The 15854-nt window shown below is 49.5% G+C and overlaps 1 protein-coding gene across 1 annotated transcript in view; it reads right to left on the reverse strand.

Moving 5' to 3' along the window:
• The window catches only part of sspo (SCO-spondin), a 1206999-nt gene that overhangs the window by 350853 nt on the left and 840292 nt on the right, over positions 1 to 15854 (reverse strand). Inside the window, 1 exon segment of the mRNA XM_072468611.1 lies at positions 11263 to 11478. Within this exon segment, the coding sequence (XP_072324712.1) occupies positions 11263 to 11478 (216 nt within the window).

Here is a 15854-nt window from a genome sequence, read left to right on the forward strand (position 1 = left end):
GTGGACAATGGCTCTTTCAAAGGCTCAGAGGTTTTTGGGGGTGGAGACGGTCATACGCAGTACCTTACGGACAAAGACTAAATGCAGACTGTTAGATTTGGCAAAAACATTGCAGTTAACATTACCTGACAAAATGCAAAAAGATGAGGTAATTATGGCGGTGGTTAAGCATTTAAAGTTGCCTGAGATAGAGTTTGACTCATTGGAAATGGCAAAAATTCAGTTGCAAATTAAACAAATGGAACATGAGAAAGAATTAAAGCAGCTTGAATACAAAAGAGATAGAGAGGAGAAAGGGAGATTCAGATCAGGGAAAAAGATAATGAGTTTGAACTTCAGAAAATGGCCATGAAACATGGCAGTCAGTTAAAATTGGCAGGCATAAAGGGAAACGTACAGTTGGATGATACTGATGAGGATAGTGAGAAAGAGCGTCATTGTCAAAGGCTTGGTGAGGATCTATTTAAATATGCCCAAGCATTGCTAAAGTTTGATGAGAAGGAGGTATAAGCCTTTTTCATTTCATTTGAGAAGGTAGCTAAACAAATGAAATGGCCACAGGCCACGTGGGTATTACTGATTCAAACAAAGCTTACAGGTAGGGCTAGTGAGGTGTTTGCATCACTACCGGAGGAGGTATCTGGGATGTATGAGGAGGTGAAAAAATCCATCTTAGGTGCAAATGAACTAGTGCTTGAAACCTACAGACAAAGGTTTAGAAATTGAAGAAAAGAACCTGGTTAAACATACATGGAGTTTGAAAGGATCAGAGTAATTTTGATAGGTGGATCAGGGCTTTGAAAATTGACCAAATGTATGAAGCTCTCAGAGAAATTATACTTTTGGAGGAGTTTAAAAATTCAATTCCTGATGTAGTGAGAACTCGTGTGGAAGAGCAGAGGGTTAAAACTGTGAGATTAGCAGCAGAAATGGCAGATGATTATGAATTAGTTCATAAATCAAAGCTTGGTTTCCAACATCAGTTTCAGCCGGTGAGGGATAGAAACTGTGGACATGAGAAATACTCAAGTGGTAAAGGTAAAGGTGATCTGATGGGAGACAATAAAGAGAGTGTACCTCAGATTAAAAAAGAAATCCAGGACGGTGGAAAAGAAATGAAAAGTTTCAAATGTTTTCACTGTAATAAACTAGGCCATGTAAAGTCACAGTGTTGGTGGTTGAAGAAAAGTACTGGGAAGGCTGATGTGGTAAAACAGGATAAGACAGTGGGGTTTGTTAGAGTGGTAAAGGAAAGCCCAAGGGAAGCGAAGGAGATGCAAAAGATTGTACAGCCTGATCAAGAGGTGATTGATAAGAAGGTGCCAGATGTATTTAAAGAATTTACTTGTGTGGGTAAAGTTTACTCATGTGTATCAGGAGGAGCAGGTAAAGAAGTCACAATTTTAAGAGATACGGGAGCTAGTCAATCTTTAATGGTAAGAGATGAGGAGTTATGTAGTTTGGGAAGAATGTTGCCAGAAAAGGTGGTAATATGTGGAATTCAGGGTGGGAGGAGTAGTGTTCCATTATATAAGGTAAGGTTGGAAAGTCCAGTGAAGAGTGGTGAAGTGGTAGTAGGAGTAATAGATAAACTATCTTGTCCAGGAACACAGTTTATCTTGGGTAATGATATAGCTGCATCGCAGGTGGGAGTGATGCCTACTGTGGTTGATAAGCCGTGGAAAATCAGACAACTGAGGTGTTGAAGGGCGAATATCCTGGGATTTTTCCGGATTGAGTTGTAACAAGGTCGCAAAGTCACAGGTTAAGACAAGAGGAAAAATCAAAGAGTGAAGATGAAGTTGAAGTGCAATTATCAGAAACGATTTTTGATCAGATGGTTGAAAAAGAACAAGACCAGGTGGAGGATGAGGCGGATATTTTTAGTTCAGGAAAATTGGCAGAGTTACAACAGAAAGATGTAGAAATAAAACGGATATATCAGAAAGCATATACGGAAGAGGAATCTGAGAGTATACCAGAGTGTTATTGCCGTAAAAGTGATGTCTGGATGAGAAAATGGAGACCTGTACATATGCAGGCGGGTGAAAAGTGGGCAGAAGTTCATCAAGTAGTATTGCCAGTAGGGTATAGAAAGGAGGTGTTGCGAGTTGCACATGAGGTACCAGTGGGAGGTAATTTGGGAATAAGAAAAACTCAAGCTAAAATCCAAAAACATTTTTATTGGCCTGGACTACATAAAGATGTAGTTAAATTTTGTCAATCATGTCACACATGTCAAGTGATAGGGAAACCTCAGGCAGTGATAAAACCAGTGCTCTTAATACCCATTCCAGCATTTGAGGAACCTTTTTATAAGGGTCCTAATTGATTACGTAGGACCGCTTCCTAAAACAAAAAGTGGGAATCAATATCTTTTGGCTATAATGGATGTGTCTACTAGGTTTCCAGAGGCCATTCCAGTACGTAATATTACAGCTAAAAAGATTGTGGAGGAATTACTTAAATTCTTTACTAAATATGGACTACCCACAGAAATTCAATCGGATCAAGGATCAAATTATACCTCAAAGTTATTCAAAGGAGTTATGGATAGCTTAGGAATAAAACAAAGAACAAAGAAATGTACAGCACAGGAACAGGCCCTTCGGCCCTCCAAGTCCGTGCCGACCATGCTGCCCGACTAAACTACAATCTTCTACACTTCCTGGGTCCGTATCCTTCTATTCCCATCCTATTCATATATTTGTCAAGATGCCCCTTAAATGTCCCTATCGTCCCTGCTTCCACCACCTCCTCCGGCAGCGAGTTCCAGGCACCCACTACCCTCTGCGTAAAAAACTTGCCTCGTACATCTACTCTAAACCTTGCCCCTCTCACCTTAAACCTATGCCCCCTAGTAATTGACCCCTCTACCCTGGGGAAAAGCCTCTGACTATCCACTCTGTCTATGCCCCTCATAATTTTGTATACCTCTATCAGGTCGCCCCTCAACCTCCTTCGTTCCAGTGAGAACAAACCGAGTTTATTCAATCGCTCCTAATAGCTAATGCCCTCCATACCAGGCAACATTCTGGTAAATCTCTTCTGCACCCTCTCTAAAGCCTCCACATCCTTCTGGTAGTGTGGCGACCAGAATTGAACACTATACTCCAAGTGTGGCCGAACTAAGGTTCTATACAGCTGCAACATGACTTGCCAATTCTTATACTCAATGCCCCGGCCAATGAAGGCAAGCATGCCGTATGCCTTCTTGACTACCTTCTCCACCTGTGTTGCCCCTTTCAATGACCTGTGGATCTGTACTCCTAGATCTCTTTGACTTTCAATACTCTTGAGGGTTCTACCATTCACTGTATATTCCCTACCGGCATTAGCCCTTCCAAAATGCATTACCTCACATTTGTCCGGATTAAACTCCATCTGCCATCTCTCCGCCCAAGTCTCCAAACAATCTAAATCCTGCTGTATCCTCCGACAGTCCTCATCGCTATCCGCAATTCCACCAACCTTTGTGTCATCTGCAAACTTACTAATCAGACCAGTTACATTTTCCTCCAAATCATTTATATATACTACAAAGAGCAAAGGTCCCAGCACTGATCCCTGTGGAACACCACTGGTCACAGCCCTCCAATTAGAAAAGCATCCCTCCATTGCTACTCTCTGCCTTCTATGGCCTAGCCAGTTCTGTATCCACCTTGCCAGCTCACCCCTGATCCCGTGTGACTTCACCTTTTGTACTAGTCTACCATGAGGGACCTTGTCAAAGGCCTTACTGAAGTCCATATAGACAACATCTACTGCCCTACCTGCATCAATCATCTTAGTGACCTCCTCGAAAAACTCTATCAAGTTAGTGAGACACGACCTCCCCTTCACAAAACCGTGCTGCCTCTCACTAATACGTCCATTTGCTTCCAAATGGGAGTAGATCCTGTCTCGAACAATTCTCTCCAGTAATTTCCCTACCACTGAAGTAAGGCTCACCGGCCTGTAGTTCCCGGGATTATCCTTGCTACCCTTCTTAAACAGAGGAACAACATTGGCTATTCTCCAGTCCTCCGGGACATCCCCTGAAGACAGCGAGGATCCAAAGATTTCTGTCAAGGCCTCAGCAATTTCCTCTCCAGCCTCCTTCAGTATTCTGGGGTAGATCCCATCAGGCCCTGGGGACGTATTTACCTTAATATTTTTTAAGACACCCAACACCTCGTCTTTTTGGATCACAATGTGACCCAGGCTATCTACACCCCCTTCTCCAGACTCAACATCTACCAATTCCTTCTCTTTGGTGAATACTGATGCAAAGTATTCATTTAGTACCTCACCCATTTCCTCTGGCTCCACACATAGATTCCCTTGCCTATCCTTCAGTGGGCCAACCCTTTCCCTGGCTACCCTCTTGCTTTTTATGTACGTGTAAAAAGCCTTGGGATTTTCCTTAACCCTATTTGCCAATGACTTTTCGTGACCCGTTCTAGCCCTCCTGACTCCTTGCTTAAGTTCCTTCCTACTTTCCTTATATTCCACGCAGGCTTCGTCTGTTCCCAGCCTTTTAGCCCTGACAAATGCCTCCTTTTTCTTTTTGACGAGGCCTGCAATAACACTCGTCATCCAAGGTTCCCGAAAATTGCCGTATTCATCTTTCTTCCTCACAGGAACATGCCGGTCCTGTATTCCTTTCAACTGCCACTTGAAAGCCTCCCACATGTCAGATGTTGATTTGCCCTCAAACATCCGCCTCCAATCTATGTTCTTCAGTTCCCGCCTAATATTGTTATAATTAGCCTTCCCCCAATTTAGCACATTCATCCTCGGACCACTCTTATCCTTGTCCACCAGTACTTTAAAACTTACTGAATTGTGGTCACTGTTACCGAAATGCTCCCCTACTGAAACATCTACCACCTGGCCGGGCTCATTCCCCAATATTGGCAAGTCATGTTGCAGCTGTATAGAACCTTAGTTAGGCCACACTTGGAGTATAGTGTTCAATTCTGGTCGCCACACTACCAGAAGGATGTGGAGGCTTTAGAGAGGGTGCAGAAGAGATTTACCAGAATGTTGCCTGGTATGGAGGGCATAAGCTATGAGGAGCGATTGAATAAACTCGGTTTGTTCTCACTGGAACGAAGGAGGTTGAGGGGCGACCTGATAGAGGTATACAAAATTATGAGGGGCATAGACAGAGTGGATAGTCAGAGGCTTTTCCCCAGGGTAGAGGGGTCAATTACTAGGGGGCATAGGTTTAAGGTGAGAGGAGCAAAGTTTAGAGTAGATGTACGAGGCAAGTTTTTTACGCAGAGGGTAGTGGGTGCCTGGAACTCACTACCGGAGGAGGTAGTGGAAGCAGGGACGATAGGGACATTTAAGGGGCATCTTGACAAATATATGAATAGGATGGGAATAGAAGGATACGGACCCAGGAAGTGTAGAAGATTGTAGTTTAGTCGGGCAGTATGGTCGGCACGGGCTTGGAGGGCCGAAGGGCCTGTTCCTGTGCTGTACATTTCTTTGTTCTTGTTCTTTGTAATACCAGGTCCAGTACTGCCCCTTCCCTAGTTGGACTGTCTACATATTGTTTTAAGAAGCCCTCCTGGATGCTCCTTACAAACTCTGCCCCGTCTAAGCCCCTGGCACTAAGTGAGTCCCAGTCAATATTGGGGAAGTTGAAGTCTCCCATCACCACAACCCTGTTGTTTTTACTCTTATTTAAATCGTCACTTAAATCGAACAATTTAAATCAACTGCGTACCATCCAGATTTGCAGGGAGCGTTAGAAAGGTGGCATCAGAAATGAAAGACAATGTTGAGGGATTATTGTCAAGATTATCCAGAGGATTGGGATAAAGGAATTCCATTCGTACTGTTTGCAATTAGGGATGCACCTAATGAGTCTACCAAATTTAGTCCTTTTGAACTAATTTTTGGTCATGAGGTAAGAGGACCACTTAAATTGATTAAGGAAAAATTGGTGGGTGAGAAATCGGAAATTACATTATTGGATTACGTGTCAAATTTTAAGGAACGATTAAATAGAGCAGGTGAATTGGCTAGACAACATTTAAAAGTTGCACAAAATGATGATGTAGCGGGTCGCGGACAAGAAATCCAAAGTTTGCAGTTTTGCCAGTGGAGATAAAGTTTTAGTGTTGTTACCAGTGGTAGGTGAACCTTTAGGTGAATAGGGGCTGGTTTAGCACAGGGCTAAATCGCTGGCTTTGCAAGCAGACCAAGGCAGGCCAGCAGCAAGGTTCAATTCCCGTACCAGCCTCCCCAAACAGGTGCCGGAATGTGGCAACTAGGAGCTTTTCACAGTAACTTCATTTGAAGCCTACTTGTGACAATCAGCGATTTTCATTTTTGTTTAAAAGCCAGGTTTTGAGGATCTTATCAGATTGAAAGGAAATTAAGTGAGGTGAATTATGTGGTAAAAACACCAGATAGAAGGAAGACTCACCGAGTTTGTCATGTGAATATGCTTAAAAGGTTCTTAGAAATGAAATGAAATGAAAATCGCTTTGAAAGGGAAGGAGAGAAAAAGCAGGAGGTTTTAAGGATTCTATCTCAAAGTGACGAACCAAATCCAGATGACTATGAATTTGACATATCTCAAATTAAATTGGAAAGTAAGGATGTTCTTAAAAATTGGGATAAATTGTTGAGTTACCTTCCAGAGGAAAAACGGACTGACCTGAAAGAGTTATTGATATCACATGGGCAAGTTTGTGGAGATAAATTGGGAAGTACTAAAATGGCTATACATGATGTAGATGTGGGAAATGCTGTTCCAATCAAACAACATCCATATAGACTTAACCCTTTAAAATTGGCACAGGTTAACAAAGAGATTGAGAGTATGTTTAGAAATGGCATAATTGAAGTGGGTTGCAGCCAATGGAGCTCACCCATAGTGATGGTACCTAAACCAGACGGTACCCAATGGTGTGTGTGGACTATAGAAAGGTGAATGCAGTTACAAGAACGGACTCTTATCCTATCCCACATTTGGAGGATTGCATTGAGAAAGTGGGACAATCAGCTTTAATTTCCAAACTGGATTTACTTAAAGGTTACTGGCAGGTACCTTTATCCGAAAGGGCAAAGGAGATTTCAGCTTTTGTGACTCCAGATGGTATATACCAATTCAAAGTTATGATATTTGGCATGAAAAACACCCCAGCCACATTTCTAACAACTAACAAAGTCGTTTCGGGATTACCGAATTGTGCGGTGGACATCGACAATCTGGTAATTTTTAGCCAGACATGGACAGAACATTTGAAACATCTGAGGGAGTTATTCGATCGTCTTCAGGAGGCGGGTTTGGTGATAAACCTAGCCAAACGTGAATTTGGAAAAGCCCAAGTCATTTTCCTTGGCCATACAATCGGACAGGGTCGAATGGTCACACGGGATGTGAAACCAACAGTTATTGAGGAGTTTCCGATACCCTCAAGAGGAAGGGAAATAATGAAACATTGGTGAAAAATCTTTGTAGTGTGGTTGCTCCACTAACGGACTTGCTGGAGAAGCGTAACAAATGTCAGTGGACAGCAGAGTGTCAACAGGCATTTAACTGCCTGAAAGCTGTGATCACCAATTCTCCCGGGTTGGAGAATTACAAGGGACTCTGTGGTGAGATTGAACTAAAGTATCTGACTTTAAAGAGGAATGCCGAGGCGTAGAGAAACGGATGGATCGTGCAGAGACCACCTTCTTCAAAGAGACTGTCAATCAAGAAGGATTTCAGTTGGAGGAAGAAGAACGAAAAACAAATGGACTATATTATTATACCTGTTTGCGTGTTATTTGTTTTGAAACAATAAAGTATATTTGGATGTCCGAGGTAGGTTCTTTACTCAGAGAGTGGTTAGGGTGTGGAATGGACTGCCTGCAATGATAGTGGAGTCGGACACTTTAGGAACTTTCAAGCGGTTATTGGATAGGCACATGGAGCACATCAGAATGACAGGGAGTGGGATAGCTTGATCTTGGTTTCGGACAATGCTCGGCACAACATCAAGGCTGAAGGGCCTGTTCTGTGCTGTACTGTCCTATGGTCTATTTTTATTTGTGCATTTTTTAAAGGATGGTGAAAGGTTGAAAAATGAAACCATCTTGAAGTTGATGGTTTATTTATTTTTTCTTGGGGGAGGTGTCATGTGAGGGTACATTTAAGAAATGGGTGTTTATCACTGCAGTGATGTCAGAGAGTGGGTGGAGCTGGGCTGTCTGTCAGCTTTTTACTTTTGTTTTAAGCTGTTTGCTGCAGGGTGTGTTTTAGTTTCGTTTTCAGAGCTGGATAGCTGCAGTCATAGACAAACGGTGTATTAGAGTCTCTCTCTGTAATCTAAAAAATGTAAATCGATCCTTTGGTGATGTAAAACTAATAACTGCTCTCAGTAGTGACTTTAACCTGATGTGCTTCTGTTAAAAGTTCTTTTTTTAAGTCTTATGGATGTTAAAAGGAAAGTAAGAATTACTTAGTGTTGTATTCTTTGGGGGTTGTATTTGAATTGATGGTTGCTAAGATGTTCACTGTATGTTTTAAAAAGGTTAACTTGAGTTCAGAGAATAAACATTGTTTTGCTTTAAAAAAATACTTTTCCATTTCTGCTGTACCACTCCTGTAGAGTGGGCCGTGTGCTCCCCATACCACAATCTATTAAACGTTGTGGGTCAGGTGAACTCCATGATACACTTTGGGGTTCTCTAAACCCTGGCCCATAACACCCCCTTTTACACGGCCGCTTTTTCCCCAAACTTGGACATTTCTCCTCCCTGTGCCTTCTCACAGCCTTTTCAGCCTACGTTGCCCCCCGGAACGGGAGTTAGAACTCCAAAATTCCTGTTCCCGAGCGGGAGCCCTCCAGTGTGTGGCTGCCTCCCACCCGCGTCACCGGAAGTCCTTCCAAATCATTTATATACTTCACGAACAACAAAGGCCCCAGAACTGATCACTGTGAAACGCCGCTAGTCACAGCCTTCCATTCAGAAAAGCACCTTCCACTGCTACCCTGTCTTCTGTGCCCAAACAAGTTCTGGATCCAACTTGCCAACTTTCCTCTGATCCCGTGTGACTTCACCTTTTGTACCAGTCTACCATGAGGTACCTTGTCAAAGGCTTTGCTGAAGTCCATATAGACAACATCTACTGCCGTCCCCTCATCTGTCATCTTTATCACTTCCTCGAAAAACCCGATCAAATTATTGAGGCACAGCCTCCCCTTCACAAAACCACGCTGTCCATCACTAATAAGTTTATTCGTTTCCAAATGTGAGTGAATCCTGTCTCTAAGAATCTTTTCCAATAGCTTCCCAACCACTGACGTAAAGCTCACCGGCCTATAATATCCTGGATTATCCCTGCTGCCCTTCTTAAACAATGGAACAACATTGGCTACTCTCCAGTCCTCTGGAGCTTCACCTGTAGCCAATGAGGATACAAAGATTACTGTCCAGGCCCCAGCAATTTCCTCACTTGCCTCCCTCAGTATTCTGGGGAAGATTCCATCAGGCCCGATGCCCAACACCTCCTCTTTATTAATATCAACATGACTCAGCATATCTACACACTCTACCCTATACTCCTCATCCACCAAGTCCTTCTCTTTGGTGAATACTGAGGCGAAGTATTCATTTAGGATCTCTCCCGTTTCCTCTGCAATCGTACATAGATTCCCTCCAATATCCTCCAATAGGGGCTGGTTTAGCACAGGGCTAAATAGCTGGCTTTTACAGCAGACCAAGGCAGGCCAGCAGCACGGTTCAATTCCCGTACCGGCCTCCCAGAACAGGCGCCAGAATGTGGAGACTAGGGGCTTTTCACAGTAAGTCCATTTGAAGCCTACTCATGACAATAAGCGATTTTCATTTCATCCTTGAATGGACCAACCATTTCTCTGGCTACCCTCTTGCTCTTTACACATTTGCCAGGACTCTGTCCTAGCGTGATTCAGGTGAAGACCATCCCTTCGGAACAGCTCCCTCCTTCCCCAGTACTGGTGTCAATGTCCCATGAATTCAAACCCATTCCTCCAACACCAATCTTTGAGCCTCCCTCACGGTTACCTCCTGAATCCTATTGGCCCTGTGTGGCTCAGGCAATAATACAATGATTATTACATTTATGGTTCTATATTTTAATTTCGCCCCTAGCTGCTCCTATTCCTCAGCAGAACCTCTGTCCTTGTTCTACCTGTGTTGTTGGTACCTACGTGGACCATGACAACTGGATCTTTACCCTCCCACTCCAGGTTTCTCTACAGCCCAGGTGAGATATCATGATCCCGAGCACCAGGCAGGCAACGCAACCTTCGGGATTCTCAATCCTGGTCACAGAGAACAGTGTCTGTGCCCCTAACTATACTATCACCAATTACAACTACATTTCTTTTCTCTCCCCCACTTGAATGGTTCCCTGTACCACAGGGATGTGGTCAGTTTGTTCATCCTCCCCACAGACCCTGTTCCCATCTACACAGGGAGCATTGATCTCAAACCTGTTGGACAAGGACAAGGGCTGAGGCTCCTGCAACCTCCCCCCTGGATCCCTCTACCTGCCTCACTCAGAGCCACACCCTCCTGTCCCTGACCACTGGCCGAATTCAAGGTTGTTAATCTAAGGGGTGTGACTGCCTCCTGAAACACAACCTCCAGGTACCTCTTCCCCCTCCCTGATGTGTCGCAGTGCCTGAAGCTCAGATTCCACCTCATCACCTCTGAGCCGGAAATCCTTGAGCAATGAACACTTACTACAGACTGGGAACCACAATGGGCTCCATCAGTTCCCACATCATACAGGAACAACACATCACCTGGCCCTGCATCTCTATTTTATTTAATTAATTTTTTAAATTTCCAACTTTTTTTTACTGTTTTCAATCTGTAAAATATTTCTCCTGGGTTGTTTTTCAAACTCAGCACGAGTAGAGGGTCCCTCGCAGGTCCGGCTGCCTCCCCTCCCCTCCCGGCCCCAGTAGAGGGTCCCTCACAGATCCGGCATGAGTGACAGGACAGGTTCGAGGGGCTAAATGTCCGAATGGAGTCCTTGTGTGTCAGTAATGGCCTTTTGACACTATGCAGAGAGGGTGAGACTGGAGGCTTTATTATCAAATTATTGATGAGGATCGTGATGAAGAAAGTGGTTAGGAAGGGGGGATGGAATTCCTGAAATATGTATTGGAGGGCCGTTTTTGGTCAATATAATCAGGGCCCAATGAGGGAAGAGACATTGTTGAAAATGTTGTGAGCTTGTTGGTGTTGGTGAATTTGATGCAAAATGGCTTCACTTACCTCGAGACTTACAGCGACACTCACTCCGAGAAACACATGATCCATTCAGGAGAAGCAAGTCACCTGGACAACCACAGGATGGTTGGCAATTCAGATTGGAATCGGAGTAGGGAGAGGAAATTCCGTCCTCCAGACAGAGCACATCCGGAGAGAGATCGTCGCAGGAGCGAGGACACGATCGTCCACAGGGCAGTAATATCTGGTCACCAGAACAGTCTGTGAATAAAAGCAACCACACGTGTGTCTGGATCAGAATGACACTCTCAAATCCTCCTGTCCGGGTTCCTATTCCCGTAATCCTAACCACAACATTCCAGCCGCATTGAAACCCAATTCTCAACAACCCATCACAATCCATTTTACGAACATTTCCCCAAAAGATTTCTTCTTGATTGGACTCAGGAATGAATGTCCCTCTTCAGGCAACAATCCCTAGATTTGGAATCTAGAAAAACATCCAGTAATATTACTGCAACCCACTGTTGCTATCGGGGAGATTCTTCACAGAATAATAGAGTGTAGAAGAGCCCATTCAGCCCATCGAGTCTGCACCGACACATAGAAAACACCTGATCTGCCCACCTAATCCCACTGGCCAGCACTTGGCCCATAGCCTTGAACGGTAAGACGGCCAAGTGCTCATCCAGGTGCTTTTTAAAGGATGTGAGGCAACCCGCCCCTACCCCCCTCCCAGGCCGTGCGTTCCAGACCCTCACCCCCCACCCAGGCAGCGCATCCCAGACCCTCACCACCCTCCCAGACAGTGTATTCCAGACCCTCACCCCCCTCCCAGGCAGCGCATCCCAGACCGTCACCACCCTCCCAGACGGTGCGTTCCAGACCCTCACCACCCTCCCAGGCAGCGCATCCCAGACCGTCACCACCCTCCCAGACAGTGTGTTCCAGACCCTCACCCCCCTCCCAGACAGTGTGTTCCAGACCCTCACCACTCTCCCAGACAGTGTGTTCCAGACCGTCACCCCCCTCCCAGACAGTGTGTTCCAGACCCTCACCACCCTCCTAGACAGTGCGTTCCAGACCCTCACCACCCTCCCAGGCAGCGCGTTCCAGACCCTCACCACCCTCCCAGACAGTGCGCTCCAGACCTTCACCACCCTCCCAGACAGTGCGTCCCAGACCCTCACCACCCTCCCAGGCAGCGCGTTCCAGACCCTCACCACCCTCCCAGACAGTGCGCTCCAGACCTTCACCACCCTCCCAGACAGTGCGTCCCAGACCCTCACCACCCTCCCAGGCAGTGTGTTCCAGACCCTCACCACCCTCCCCGACAGTGTGTTCCAGACCCTCACCCCCCTCCCAGACAGTGTGTTCCAGACCCTCACCACCCTCCCAGACAGTGTGTTCCAGACCCTCACCCCCCTCCCAGACAGTGTGTTCCAGACCCTCACCACCCTCCCCGACAGTGTGTTCCAGACCCTCACCCCCCTCCCAGGCAGCGCATCCCAGACCCTCACCCCCCTCCCAGACAGCACGTTCCAGACCCTCACCACCCTCCCAGACAGTGTGTTCCAGACCCTCACCCCCCTCCCAGACAGTGTGTTCCAGACCCTCACCACCCTCCCAGACAGCGCGTTCCAGACCCTCACCACCCTCCCAGGCAGCGCGTTCCAGACCCTCACCCCCCTCCCAGGCAGCGCGTTCCAGACCCTCACCACCCTCCCAGACAGTGCATCCCAGACCATCCCCACCCTCCCAGGCCGTGTGCTCCAGACCCTCACCACCCTCCCCGACAGTGTGTTCCAGACCCTCACCCCCCTCCCAGGCAGCGCATTCCAGACCCTCACCACCCTCCCAGGCCGCGCATTTCAGACCCTCACCACCCTCCCAGGCCGCGCATTTCAGACCCTCACCACCCTCCCAGGCAGTGTGTTCCAGACCCTCACCACCCTCCCAGGCAGTGCATCCCAGACCCTCACCCCCCTCCCAGACAGTGTGTTCCAGACCGTCACCCCCCTCCCAGGCAGCGCGTCCCAGACCGTCACCACCCTCCCAGGCAGCGCGTCCCAGACCCTCACCACCCTCCCAGACAGTGCGTTCCAGACCCTCACCACCCTCCCAGGCCGTGTGCTCCAGACCCTCACCCCCCTCCCAGGCAGCGCGTTCCAGACCCTCACCCCCCTCCCAGGCAGCGCGTTCCAGACCCTCACCACCCTACCAGGCAGCGCGTCCCAGACCCTCACCACCCTCCCAGGCAGCGCGTTCCAGACCCTCACCACCCTCCCAGGCAGTGTGTTCCAGACCCTCACCACCCTCCCAGGCAGTGTGTTCCAGACCCTCACCACCCTCCCAGGCAGTGCGTTCCAGACCCTCACCACCCTCCCAGGCAGCGCGTCCCAGACCCTCACCACCCTCCCAGGCAGCACGTTCCAGACCCTCACCACCCTCCCAGGCCGCGCATTTCAGACCCTCACCACCCTCCCAGACAGTGTGTTCCAGACCCTCACCACCCTCCCAGGCAGCGCGTCCCAGACCCTCACCCCCCTCCCAGGCAGCGCGTTCCAGACCCTCACCCCCCTCCCAGACAGTGTGTTCCAGACCCGTCACCACCCTCCCAGGCAGCGCGTCCCAGACCGTCACCACCCTCCCAGGCAGCGCGTTCCAGACCCTCACCACCCTCCCAGGCAGCGCGTTCCAGACCCTCACCACCCTCCCAGACAGTGCGTTCCAGACCCTCACCACCCTCCCAGGCAGTGCGTCCCAGACCCTCACCACCCTCCCAGACAGTGTGTTCCAGACCCTCACCACCCTCCCAGGCAGCGCGTCCCAGACCCTCACCCCCCTCCCAGACAGTGTGTTCCAGACCCTCACCTCCCTCCCAGGCAGCACGTCCCAGACCCTCACCCCCCTCCCAGACAGTGTGCTCCAGACCCTCACCCCCCTCCCAGACAGTGTGTTCCAGACCGTCACCACCCTCCCAGACAGTGCGTCCCAGACCCTCACCACCCTCCCAGACAGCGCGTCCCAGACCCTCACCCACCTCCCAGACAGTGTGTTCCAGACCGTCACCACCCTCCCAGACAGTGCGTCCCAGACCCTCACCACCCTCCCAGACAGTGCGTCCCAGACCGTCACCCCCCTCCCAGACAGTGCGTTCCAGACCCTCACCCCCCTCCCAGGCAGTGCATCCCAGACCCTCACCCCCCTCCCAGACAGTGCGTCCCAGACCCTCACCCCCCTCCCAGACAGCGCGTCCCAGACCGTCACCATCCTCCCAGACAGTGTGTTCCAGACCCTCACCCCCCTCCCAGGCAGCGCGTTCCAGACCCTCACCACCCTCCCAGACAGTGCGTTCCAGACCCTCACCACCCTTCCAGACAGTGCGTTCCAGACCCTCACCACCCTCCCAGACAGTGTGTTCCAGACCGTCACCACCCTCCTAGACAGTGCGTCCCAGACCCTCACCACCCTCCCAGACAGTGCGCCCCAGACCCTCACCACCCTCCCAGGCAGTGCGTTCCAGACCCTCACCACCCTCCCAGACAGTGCGTCCCAGACCCTCACCACCCTCCTAGACAGTGCGTTCCAGACCCTCACCACCCTCCCAGGCAGCGCGTTCCAGACCCTCACCACCCTCCCAGACAGTGCGCTCCAGACCTTCACCACCCTCCCAGACAGTGCGTCCCAGACCCTCACCACCCTCCCAGGCAGCGCGTTCCAGACCCTCACCACCCTCCCAGACAGTGCGCTCCAGACCTTCACCACCCTCCCAGACAGTGCGTCCCAGACCCTCACCACCCTCCCAGGCAGTGTGTTCCAGACCCTCACCACCCTCCCCGACAGTGTGTTCCAGACCCTCACCCCCCTCCCAGACAGTGTGTTCCAGACCCTCACCACCCTCCCAGACAGTGTGTTCCAGACCCTCACCCCCCTCCCAGACAGTGTGTTCCAGACCCTCACCACCCTCCCCGACAGTGTGTTCCAGACCCTCACCCCCCTCCCAGGCAGCGCATCCCAGACCCTCACCCCCCTCCCAGACAGCACGTTCCAGACCCTCACCACCCTCCCAGACAGTGTGTTCCAGACCCTCACCCCCCTCCCAGACAGTGTGTTCCAGACCCTCACCACCCTCCCAGACAGCGCGTTCCAGACCCTCACCACCCTCCCAGGCAGCGCGTTCCAGACCCTCACCCCCCTCCCAGGCAGCGCGTTCCAGACCCTCACCACCCTCCCAGACAGTGCATCCCAGACCATCCCCACCCTCCCAGGCCGTGTGCTCCAGACCCTCACCACCCTCCCCGACAGTGTGTTCCAGACCCTCACCCCCCTCCCAGGCAGCGCATTCCAGACCCTCACCACCCTCCCAGGCCGCGCATTTCAGACCCTCACCACCCTCCCAGGCCGCGCATTTCAGACCCTCACCACCCTCCCAGGCAGTGTGTTCCAGACCCTCACCACCCTCCCAGGCAGTGCATCCCAGACCCTCACCCCCCTCCCAGACAGTGTGTTCCAGACCGTCACCCCCCTCCCAGGCAGCGCGTCCCAGACCGTCACCACCCTCCCAGGCAGCGCGTCCCAGACCCTCACCACCCTCCCAGACAGTGCGTTCCAGACCCTCACCACCCTCCCAGGCC

The sequence above is a fragment of the Scyliorhinus torazame genome, chromosome 11 (assembly GCF_047496885.1).
Source record: "Scyliorhinus torazame isolate Kashiwa2021f chromosome 11, sScyTor2.1, whole genome shotgun sequence".
NCBI lineage: Eukaryota > Metazoa > Chordata > Chondrichthyes > Carcharhiniformes > Scyliorhinidae > Scyliorhinus > Scyliorhinus torazame.